This window comes from Phragmites australis, chromosome 6, assembly GCF_958298935.1.
Source record: "Phragmites australis chromosome 6, lpPhrAust1.1, whole genome shotgun sequence".
Lineage (NCBI taxonomy): Eukaryota > Viridiplantae > Streptophyta > Magnoliopsida > Poales > Poaceae > Phragmites > Phragmites australis.
The window spans coordinates 27,041,673-27,053,170 of record NC_084926.1 but is presented as its reverse complement, the minus strand read 5'-3'; the positions used below and the strand labels follow the sequence as shown (position 1 = coordinate 27,053,170).

Sequence of the window (11,498 nt, the reverse complement as noted above, 5' to 3'; positions counted from 1 at the left end):
AGGATCTACACACTGGACTAATTGCACAAAGAAGAAGTGGCTCAGCTTGGCGCAAGACAACATACCGAATAGTCCCATGATGGAAGTGAAGGATACAACGGACAATCCAGTGTTTAGAATGTATTTGAATAGGGTTCCAATAACTAGTTGCTGATGTTGTACTCACCGAATGGTCCAATGCTTGTACTACTATTGTCACCGGATCATCTGGTGTTCACAGTAAAGTTGAGTCGTTGAAGTAATGGCTAGTCCACGGGGTTTAGGCTATAAATACCCCTCCAATCAATCATTTGAAGCTGCTGGAGTTCGTAGAACCTCATACACATATGAAGCGACATCCAAGCCATCTAAGTGCTTAAAGTGTTCATCCAAGGCGATTAAACACACCATTAGAGAGTGTTAGTACTTATAGACCTAGAGATAAATGGTACTAGGTGCTGCAACATAGAGAGTGGATCAAAGAGTGATCTAACCGTATATCAAGAGGTACGCCGGTGCCTTAGAGTCTTGGTGACTCGTCGGTAACTTGTTGACCCTTCGACTTGGTGTGGAGCGGCGGCAAGAAGATTGTGTGGGGACGCAGAGGTCTTTGTCTTTGTGACTAAAGCTCTGAAATGAAGACGGCGTACAAGTGATCAGAAGAGAGATTAGTGGTGAAACATCACCCTAGTGGCTTGGTGGCTCATTGTGCTTAAGGCCTTATCTTGGTGACTTGGTAGCTCAAAAGTCGTGATCGGAAGAAACTTAGCGACTGGGAGTATATCCTTTGTGAAGCTCCAACGTGGATTAGGGGTGGCTTGTGTGCCACGGATACCACAGAATAAAAATCCCTTATGCTGAGTTTATCTCTCTACCTTATTTACATTTTCGTATTTACATACTTGCAATTTATCTTGCTAGAGTAGGTTACAGTCCTCTTGAGCTGTAGAGTAGATATACATAACTTAGAGCACATTTAGATAGAAATTGAGATAGGTTTATCTTGTCAAGGTTTTGGAGCTATTAGTTTCAAAGTGTCCTAATTCATCCCCTCTTAGGACGTCACCGATCCCTATAAACCTTGGTGGTGGGAACCTTAATTGAGGTGTTGGAAGTTTGATCAAATCAAGATGGTTAGAATCTTAAGGTGTTTGGTTATTTACAGTTTTTTACTTAATTACTATTGCTTTTCAAATACTTTTACTTAAATATTGTTTAGGAAGAAGAGCCATATTGTTATATTATTATTAAAGCCTTCATATGGATATTATTTTCTCACAACTTACTTAGTACGATAAGTGCTCATCTTTGCTATCATCAAACACATAGTTGGAGAAGGTATCGAAAAGTACACTGAGGATGGATCATTCTAAGATGCATTCTACATCGATCATATCTGTGGAAATGTCGTAAAGTAATAGAGCATACGTAGCTATGTTATAGAATTTTACTCAGATCTTGGCCCTCGAATGTCACTTTTGTAAGATGATTTATTCGATTAGGATATGAATATTGTAATGATTATCATCAATGAAGTCACTATAAGTTAAAATTGATTCTTGAACTTAGCACATAGATAAGATTAATTTGTTTCTTGAACTAGTCTCGACACCACCTTCCTGTGCACATGGTGCCACCAATCAGCGAACATTGTGTCAATGATGTTTAGGGGTTTGGTGGTCATGGCCGACCCTCCTACCAAACTTCTCATTGAAAACACAGTTGGAGAGTAGATGTTGAGCCGTTTCATCCTCTTGATTACACAAGGGGATGGACTGGATGTGTGCCAAACACCATCAGCCGTCCAATAGCGATTCCAGATAGCCAACTATAGGAAAACCTTACATCGTAGAGGAGCCCCATGTCTGCCATAATTGTTTCCAGGGCTCAAGACCGACTGCTCGCGTGAAGGCCTTATAGGCAGATTTGGAGGAGAAATTTCCTGAAGCTGAATAAGGCAATGAAACATTGTACAAACTTTACTGATATGATCGAAATCATCAAAGTAGCTTTCTGGAATGTAAAGAGAGAAATTGGGATGATGTCCTTTTTTCCAGTAGCAACTCTTTGGATCATACTATCATTGGGCTATTGTTCGGTCATCGATACTTTGAGAGAAGGTGATTATTGCGAGAACGGATAGTGTCATGGAATAAGGGCGTAATAATTTGATTGATATGGTTTCTTTTACCTCAGTTATAGCCTTCTTAGACCTCTTCCCCAATCTTTGATCTCGACTTAGAACATGATCCCTTTTATTTGTTTGCTACTCACTCATCTAAAATATCATCATCTGCGTACATGTCACCCGCAATCACTATGAAAAGATTTAAAGAAGATTAAAGTGGACTATTGTCCTTCTTGAGGCAAGTAAAGCCCACATCTAGTAACATATATTACTATATTAGCAGGCCTTGGCAATTATTGACTGGAGTATTCAAGGCCATGCAGTTTCTTCACAGCAACTACCGAACTAAGAACACAGGAGAAACATCATTACAAGAAAAGTGCACTGTCTCCAGTTAAATGAGTAGAAAAGACAGGAAATTTTTACCATCCTCACTGTTCGCAAGGCCCTCAAGTGGCTAAGAACAATCAATTTATTCTCTTAAAATGAGTAGGAACAATCAACTTAATCATGTAGTATGTCAGTAGCAAAGAGCGCATATTCTCACGAGTTTTTTTTTTCCTTTTTTGACGAAACTCGGCAGGAGCGCAGCCATTCATATTTTCACGAGTTTGGAACAAATATATTTATATTCTCATCGATTCAGCAGTCCATCCATAATAATTGATAATAGAAATGGCGGGATTGACAATTTGGCAGCACATCCACATGGGTAAGGTATAATGTGCAGCTCGGACCAATCAATTGCGGCAACACGGGGGAAAAGAATAAAAGACCATTGTATGCTACACTTAGAATCGCAGTCTACTGGTAGATGCAAACACCAGCTCACTCTCCATCCATCACACTCAAAAGCTCTTCTCATGGACGCAAACAGTTCAGTGTTGTTTGTTTCTACCAACGAAACAAACGCTGCAAACACAATTTCAAAGGACAGTGTTAACCTCAAGAATTATTTGAGGAACAAAAAAATCGAGGAACTAATCTCAAGAAATTATAGAATGGAACTCGTAGTGAAGGAAACATATTTTCCAACCCATATTCATTTGCAGTCAATTTCAGTAAATCAATGGATTAGGATGACAGTATCAGTACCAGTTTGTTTAAGTGAGAATCACATTTTTTTTAGCAAAAGAATTGATCATAGTTGTAAGTACTACTCCAGGCATATTTTGTTTTGCCATGTGTTTTTTGTTTCCAATTGCTTACCTTGCTTTTCTTCTTCTTTTTCTTCTCAATGTATGCAAGGATCTCCCCTTGCTGCTGAAGAGTCTCTTGCAAGGCCTGCAAATTAAAACTCACGTCAAAGCAAGTTACTAAACAAATTGGTTGAGAAAGATGCAAAATATCATATGATTCAACTGTTTCATTCAATTATGTATAAAGGTATGAAATTAACATAAAAATACAGGAATGAAGGGGATGACTCAGGAACTTTGGTGTGGTGCGGTAAGAACTAGTTTTTTCAGCAAGGTGGAGAAGAATACCTTCTTTGTAGATGCAAGTTCCTCTTCCAATGCATTGACACGGCTTACAGCAGCCTTCAGCATGTCCTCTTTATCAGCCGGCATTTCCGCAGGCTTTGTTAGGAGTGCAATGACCTTCTCCTCAAGATCAGTGAGGCGCTTTGCGGAGACAGCATTTTCGGCCACCGCCACAGCCTCCTGTGATATCTTAGATCTCTTCAATGCTTGGATCTTCGATTTACTCTTCATGCCAAGGGTAGCAGGTCTAGCACCACCTATGGCAGCGTCAAGTACCTTCGTGGGCATGTTACGGCTGACACGGAGCATCGTTGCAATGCTCATGACAAGTGCCATAATGCCACCAAAGAGTGGGGGATTGGATCGATTAGAGGCATTTACAACAGCTGTTGAGGAACAATATTTGGTCAGTCTATCAGTGGAAGGGAATAGGGAGTAGCAATATTTTATACAAAGTTTGTTGAGTCGTCGGAGTGGTACTAACCATTGGTGATGGCGAGCTTCTCATCTGGTGTTCCCTGGTTCTTGCAGATAGCATCTATGGCCTTCTCTAACATTGGAACATCACAAGAATAGGGTGACCGGGGGGTCTGAAAGTTTGCAGAGAAATGAGAAGTGAGATATATATATACATCGCAAGCGTTTTAAGTTTAGGATTTTTTTAAATATCAAACCATTTAAGTTTTGGATGTTGAGGTTCAGCGCTAAGTTTCTAACTACGAACTTTGCAGCAGGAATTTGTCATTGCTCGTTATCAAGTAATGGCAATTACACATCAATAATAAAGAATAACTTACAGGATATGAAGTGGGGATAAGTTCCTCACGAACAGGTGATAGCTGAGGATGTTCAATTCGGCTGCGGGAAATTTTTCGTGACAGGGTGCGCTGACCATTTCCAGCTATATGTGCTTCCCCATTGCATGAAGCTTGTTTCTTGATTTTAGAAAATGGAACAAAAATATGGATAAATAATAATATCAAAGGCATTGGAAACTTTGTTCACATGAAAATGGCCCTGTCTTTTCTACCTTAGGATATATGATGTCATCTTCGCAAATCATTTTCTCCTCAGCCTCAAAAGGGGCCGAACTGAGCTTTCCACACCTCCCAGCACCACTTTGAACCATCTTCGCATCAAGTAGCATAATACTGAATTAGTAGTGCCTTGTCCTTGTGAAATTTGAAGATCTATAAAGGCTACGAGATTGAGATCGAAATTATAGATTGGATCATTCCTCACCTTCATGATTTCAGGATCCTTCCAAGGGCCTTTGTCAGCCCTCATGCAACCACCTTCGCACTGGCAAGTTCCACCGAAAAATTCTGGCAGCTCACTGAACAGCAAAAATGTATATAATTAATTTGGCAAATATTATCTTAGAAATAGCTTATGAGTTCAGTCAAGTTAGTAGCTAACAACTAGAGCACTGGTTTCTTACCTGGCATCAATCACCTCAAGAAGCTTGCTCTGATACTTGTTACCCAGAACCTATAGAAATGCACAGTTCATGAAACAGTCCTCTAATTGAGCACTAGAATCATAGATAAAGAACAAAACTGTAGGAAGAAGAAAGCATACATGAATCTTTGCAGTGGTCTTCGGGTCAAGGAAGCTCTTCACTGTGCTCCACAGAAGCCGGAATCCCTGGCCTGCATTAATGATGAACATCCGGCATAGCGTCTGGGACGAAAAAAAAAAACGCAACCCGACATGGTAAGAACATTATTCTTTACAAAATTGAGCTCAAGGATTCTGCAAAAGTATGACGAATCGTATATCAAAGGGATTACCTCCGGATAGTTATCACCGTCAATCTTCTGAAGCTGACCGATGAGGTCCCTCGCAGCTTTGCTGAATTGCTTCATCCCCTGAAAATGTGTTTCTCTTAGAATACTCATAGTAAAACTGCAACAATTGGATACACTTCCCACCAATTTGTAGATACATACCACTCCTTGCACATCAAGAATTGTTGTACTCTGATCAATATGGCGCTTTGCAGCGATTGAGCAAGCTGGGAACTTAACAGCAAAGTTCTTCTCGAACTCCTTGACATGGTTCTTGACAAAGCGATCCATTGTGGTGACCTGCATTAACCTATTAACATCGATCTGTCCAAGCCGTTCAATGTAGACAGGCCTGCCTTCCTTGTCAACTCCATGGTAACCTTGAGGGTAGCATTCTGCCACCTTATTCGCTTCTTCGAACTCGAATTCCTAAGATGGCATTATAGAAAAAAGAAGGTGACAACAATTTGTGAACTAACTTGTAACCATCAATAAGAAAGGACTAATCAAAATAAACTTTGTTTCATTACAAACTTAGTGGTAGATGTAATTACCTCAAGAATGGTATCTGCATCGAACTCCTTCCTCCACTGCAGCATATCAGACCACATTTGCTTTGCCTTCTCAATGTCAAACTTTCTTGCCTTCAAAAACCTTCATCATCACAACTTTCAGCAATACGGCTCCAAGTAAAAATTCAATCATACAAACAACAGGATGAAACATTAATTAGATTACACACCTCAGCATCATGTGGTAGTCATCATGCTGCGATGGTAGCAGTTCTTCAAGCACGAGAAGCTGGCGGAAGGCATCCACAGCCTGCATCTCCTCAGGGTCGCGCTCATCCAAAATTGAGATGGACATGACCTTGCTGCTCTTCCTCCCCCTCTTCATGGAATGCCTCAACTTCTGTGAGGCGCTCATCGCCTGCTTCTTCAGCGATGCGATCTTGGCTTTCTTTTCATCCTCCGAGTATTCCACGTTGGATTTCCTCTTCTCTTCATAGTGTCCATCTAAGGCTGCACACATAATTTCTATGTAAGTGACAACAACAACAGTGCCTTTGTCCTGGGTAGGCTACGGATAAAACCCATAACATCTAACTAAAAAGATTATGAGAAAATAATAATAATAATAAATCTACTAGTAATAGTAGAAAATAGTAAAAGTAATAATGGTGTGAGGCTAATGCATAAGTTATGATTCTAACATGTGAATCGCTAATTTTTACGCGCTTCTATCTATTGATAGTTATTTTAGGGATATTCTATTTCTTTAAATCTCTCTTTATAGACTCTTTCTATATTAGATTTGGTCAACTCTTACCTCTCTTCACAATATTAGCACGTTTTAGTATCCCACTTGCACAGATGACTCTGGAAGCCTCCGTTGGATATATCGAAACCATCTCAACTAACGTTAGACAAGTTTTACTTCAATTAGCATTACCCCTACCCTATATGTATATCACCATTTCAGATCCAATCCTTTCTTGTATGTCCAAAAATCTATCGCAACATACGTACAGCTTTGAATATCTCCCTTATTCTTGAATAATTGTACTAATATACTTCTCCATTCTTCGGGCATCTTGTTTGACCAAAAATGAGGTTGAAGAGCTTAGTTAGCCATACTATCGCTATGTCTCCAAGATATCTCCACACCTCAATGGGAATACTATTAGAGCCTATCGTCTTGCCTCCTTTTATCCATTTTAAAGATTCATTCCTCAGCTTCCTGAATCCTTCGTGCAAATTGTATGTTAGTATCATCGAAAGATTCATCCTGCTCAATGGTAGAGCTCTCATTCTCCCCATTGAACAGTTCATCGAAGTACTCTCGCCATCTAGTCTTGATTTCATTATCTCACACTAGAAGTCTAGCAATCCTATCCTTGATGCATGACTTGGTTAACATCCTTTTTTGCTCCCCTTGTGCCCAACCGCTAATAAAGGTCCTCATAAGCCCGACCCATTGCTTTGCTCATAGCTCGCTTTGCGGTTTTCTATGCCACTTTGTACTTCTCTATGTTGTCCACACTCCTGTAAAGGTATAAGCATCTGAAACATTCTTTCTTCTCCTTGATAGTCTTCTGAACATCCTCATTCTATCACCGAGTGTCTTTAGTTTCGCACCTACTTCCTTTGGTTACCCTAAACACCTCTGAAGCCACGTTCCTAATGCAAGTTGCCATCTTTATCCACATGTTGTTTGCATTCTCCCCTTCCTTCCAAGAGCCCTCATTAATAACCCCCTCCTTAAAATTATGTACCACCTCTCCATTGAGCCTCCAGCACTTCGTTCTTGTGAGTTTGGCACACTTGTCCCAAAGCCCCCTTACACCCCTTCACACCCTACATTAGATGTACCTACATGGCCATTAATGTCTCCTACTATGAAGAGCTTCTCACTAATAAACACAATAATAACCATGTCATCCATGTCTTTCTAGAATTTCCTCTTGACGCTCTCATTGTGACATACTTGAGGAGCATAGGCTCTAATAATGTTCAAAATCAAACCCCATACAATCAGCTTAATAAGAATAATCCTATCTCCTTGCCTCCTGACGTCCACCACTCCGTTCTTGAGGCTCTTACCGACCAAGATGAGAACTCCATTTCTATTCGCAGTCCTCATGTACCATAGCTTGAAGCTGGTATTCTCCACCTCCTTCACCTTCTGTCACTTCCATTTAGTTTTTTAAACGCATAGAATATTCACACATCTCCTAACCGCTATATCAACTAACTCTCGCAACTTACATGTTAGGGACCCTCGTTCCAACTACCTAAACTGATCCTACTTGGGTCAGCTAGTCTCCTTACCCTTTGCACCAGTCGAGACAAATGCGAAGACCCTTGCTTATTTTTCACTACACCCAAGCGTTGATGTAGCACGCCACTAAGGATGCGACAACCCGATCTTTGCTCACTTATCACTGTATTCGAATTAAGATACACTACTATAGAACAGGCTATCACTGTCGGTCCAAAACTGACATCACTAACAGTTTTGGAACAAAAAACTAGCAGTGAATTAGTGGCAGTGATAATCATGGATTATCATTGTCAGCTTATGAACCGGTAGTGATAGTAAGTAAATCTATCGTTTCAAGCCAAGAATCAACAGTGATAATCCAACTATCATTATCGATTCAAGCCGAGAACAGGCAATGATAATCCAACTATCACTGCCGGTTCAAGCTGAGAATCGGTAGTGATAATCCATCCATATGTGCAAAATACTCTACTGCGAACTCTTCAGCATGAGGATCTATCTAAGTTTGATCTCAAAAGTAGATAGAGACCCCATACTGAAATATTCGTGGTAGAGTATTTTATATCTACATAAATGGCGAAATGTTCCCGCTCAAGCTTGATCCTAATTTGAAACTATAATCTTGTTGAAACTGCAATGACAAATAGGAATAGATGTTGCAAAGTTGATGTACCGAGAGCTCTTCGGCGCTTGGGATCTAGGCTTGTAGTATTGCACCATACATCGAAGAGCTCTTGGTACAACCAACTTGCGCCATCCATTTTACATCTTATGTTATCCGAGTGACAATAGTATATCTATATGAATGGCGAAAACACAATCATCTTGAAGCAAATGTATTTCCTGTCACTCATTTAGATAGATCTATTGCCACAATCTATCTTGAACACTTAACTTGCCACTCGTTTAGTTGGGGGGACGGGCTTGGGAGATGGTGAGACGAGGCTATAGGCTCGGGAGATGGGGTGACAAGCTTGAAAGATGTGGAGACGGGGCTACGGGCTCGGGAGACGGGGCAACGGGCTTGGGAGACAGCGAGGTCTATGGCGGGCTCAATAGATAGTGAGGCCTCAGGAAAACAAGGGCGGTCGTGAGGTGGCTCGGGCTCGGGAGACGGCGATGAGCTCGAAGGATGTGGAAGCCAGGCCCAAGGGTAGAGGCGGCCGCAGTGGTGACGGTGACCATCTCACCACTTTGACTGCCACTGCCCCTTGAGAACAGCTTCAGGAGATTGAGAGCGAAGTGAGATGGGGCATGGGCTGAGGGAGACAGGCTCGGGATTTATAGAATCATTAGCATTGCCGGTTTGGAATACGAACCGACAGAGATAATAATTATCAATACCAGTTCATATTTGCTCAATTATTGCTCCATCGGTGAGTATATGAACCGGTAGCGATAATCCTTATCATTGTTGATTTGGAATACGAGCCGATAGAGATAAGGATTATCACTGTCGGTTTGTATTGACTCAATTATTTCTCCATTGGTGATACTTCACTACTGATCCGTAATACGAACCATCAGTGATATCAACTATCATTGCTAGTTTTTAAAGGCTCATGGTTAGATCTGTCGGTCCAGCTTATAAACCGTCAGTGATACCTTATCACTACCGATTATTTCCGAACTAGCAGTGAAAGTAGGACAGAGATGACCCTTTCAGTAGTAGTGATATAGCGTGTCACCAAGGGGGTGACGGCCCGGCCCCTGCCCATTTAACACCGCACTCGGTTCAGATATGCCGCATTGCTAAAAGGGTTATGCCCCCAACATATTCCTTTTGGGTTTTATCTCCATAAGAGTGACTGGGTTTTTTAACGTTTGCTCATCAAACCTATCACAACCCTCCTCCTTAACCCTCATATACATAAGTGAATTCTGCACAATTTCATTTCATGGACAAAATTCAACTCTTAAGAATTATGTTAGCTTATCTATATATGATTGGGCAGAAGAAAAATGCACTCGCCATGAGGCATAACTTTTAAATTTAAATCCCTATGTACACACTCAGAAATTACGGAATATCATAAGTCCTTTATATAGGACAAAGAAAGAAAGTATTGGCCATAATATTCCACCGCATTCAATAAGAAAATGGTTACGGCATTTATTTGTATACTCACCAGAGCTTAAACGGTGCTCAAGAGGTCCTGACAGGACTTCTGCCATGACTGGATCGCCCTATCGGACCTGATAAAAGATAGAAGAGCTCTGAATAAAAACTCAAGCATATTGTTGTTTGCTCAGGTCAAATGCCATATATGTTGCCACGCACAATCAAAACTGAATAATAATGCGCTGAATATTCCAAAGAGCTGATAAATGGCCAGAGATAATCTGATGCAATGCCAAAATAGAATTAAAAATCATCATTTTTAGGAGGACTTTTCTCTTTGTGCGTGCAGCAATGCTTGTCAGCACGTTCTCAAGACATGTATTCCCTCGTTTTATGTAGAAAAATATTGGTCCATAATAATTTGATTACCCTGTGTTCCTAATTATGTTCATATCCGAATGGCGATAGAATAGAATACCCATTTATAAAGCCATTGTGCTCTTATGATATGAACAAAATCAACAAGCTTCGTAACTACAATCGGAGAAGGAGAAAATATGAAAGTTATTCGAAACATCGGATGATTGTTTGTCGGCTAGCACTCTAGCGTCACAAGAACACATGACAAAACAATCAATAAGGACCAACAAACACCACACAGCATCTCGATGGAAACCAAAAAGTTAGAACGCCTGGATTAATCTGACCACTGCAACAATCCCAAAAAGCTAGAACGCGTGCAAATTAAAGAGCAGAGCACAAGAAGGACGGACACCCAAGCGGCCGGCAGGCTAATGCACCGCAGCGGATCGATCAACTCATCGCCGGTGAGTTCCCCGGCGAGCAAGCACCAGGATCGGATGGGACACACACGGAAGACACGAAGGGGCCGGATGGGGATCGAGAAGGAGGAAGAGAAGGACGCGCGTACTTACCTCCTAGAGGAGAGCCTTGAGGGGAGGAGGGGGCGGTGGTGGAGAGAAATGGAGGGGTTGGCCAGGAGGGCGTTAAAAAATAGAGGGTGATGGCGCGCCCTCGTCGCGCGCGGGGGCGAAGGGGCAAATGGTGAGAGACTGAGAGGCGAGCACGACGCCCGTAGCTGGCGACGGGACGGGTGTTGCTGGACAAAGGTTGTCCTTGTCTTGGCCGGTTTGACATTTGGTTGTTAATATTTTGCCTTTGGTGGGCCAGGAGGACCTCGCTAAACATAATTCGGTTCGGTTGCCCAATAGCTTCTCTGCCGGGCTGCCTCCTTCCAGGCCAGGAGAGCT

General features: G+C 41.6%; 1 protein-coding gene across 2 annotated transcripts; it reads right to left on the bottom strand.

Annotated features, from left to right (window-relative positions):
• Positions 1-2,695: 2,695 nt before the first annotated feature.
• On the bottom strand, positions 2,696-11,295 carry LOC133922184 (phosphatidylinositol/phosphatidylcholine transfer protein SFH12-like). Of its 2 annotated transcripts, none has more exons than XM_062367396.1 (15): positions 11,163-11,295; positions 10,295-10,361; positions 6,124-6,403; positions 5,936-6,035; positions 5,544-5,810; positions 5,385-5,462; positions 5,173-5,274; positions 5,033-5,082; positions 4,834-4,927; positions 4,622-4,720; positions 4,389-4,526; positions 4,076-4,181; positions 3,595-3,977; positions 3,317-3,391; positions 2,696-3,019 (listed from the first exon to the last, which is right to left on the bottom strand). In XM_062367396.1, exons 2-15 carry the CDS (start codon positions 10,338-10,340, stop codon positions 3,002-3,004), a joined length of 1,836 nt encoding a protein of 611 aa, XP_062223380.1. In that variant the 5' UTR covers positions 10,341-10,361; positions 11,163-11,295; the 3' UTR covers positions 2,696-3,001. The 2 variants fall into 2 exon arrangements, with proteins under 2 accessions (XP_062223380.1, XP_062223381.1); XM_062367397.1 differs by lacking the exon at positions 11,163-11,295 and adding an exon at positions 11,001-11,122.
• Between the last annotated feature and the right edge of the window lie 203 nt (positions 11,296-11,498).

Coding starts and splice junctions, on each gene's coding strand:
- LOC133922184 (XM_062367396.1), bottom strand. CDS start 10,340: ATGGCAGAAGTCCTGTCAGGACCTCTTGAGCACCGTTTAAGCTCTG. Junction 6,404..10,294: donor TGAGCACCGTTTAAGCTCTG/GTGAGTATACAA, acceptor TTATGTGTGCAG/CCTTAGATGGACACTATGAA. Junction 3,978..4,075: donor GAAGCTCGCCATCACCAATG/GTTAGTACCACT, acceptor GTTCCTCAACAG/CTGTTGTAAATGCCTCTAAT.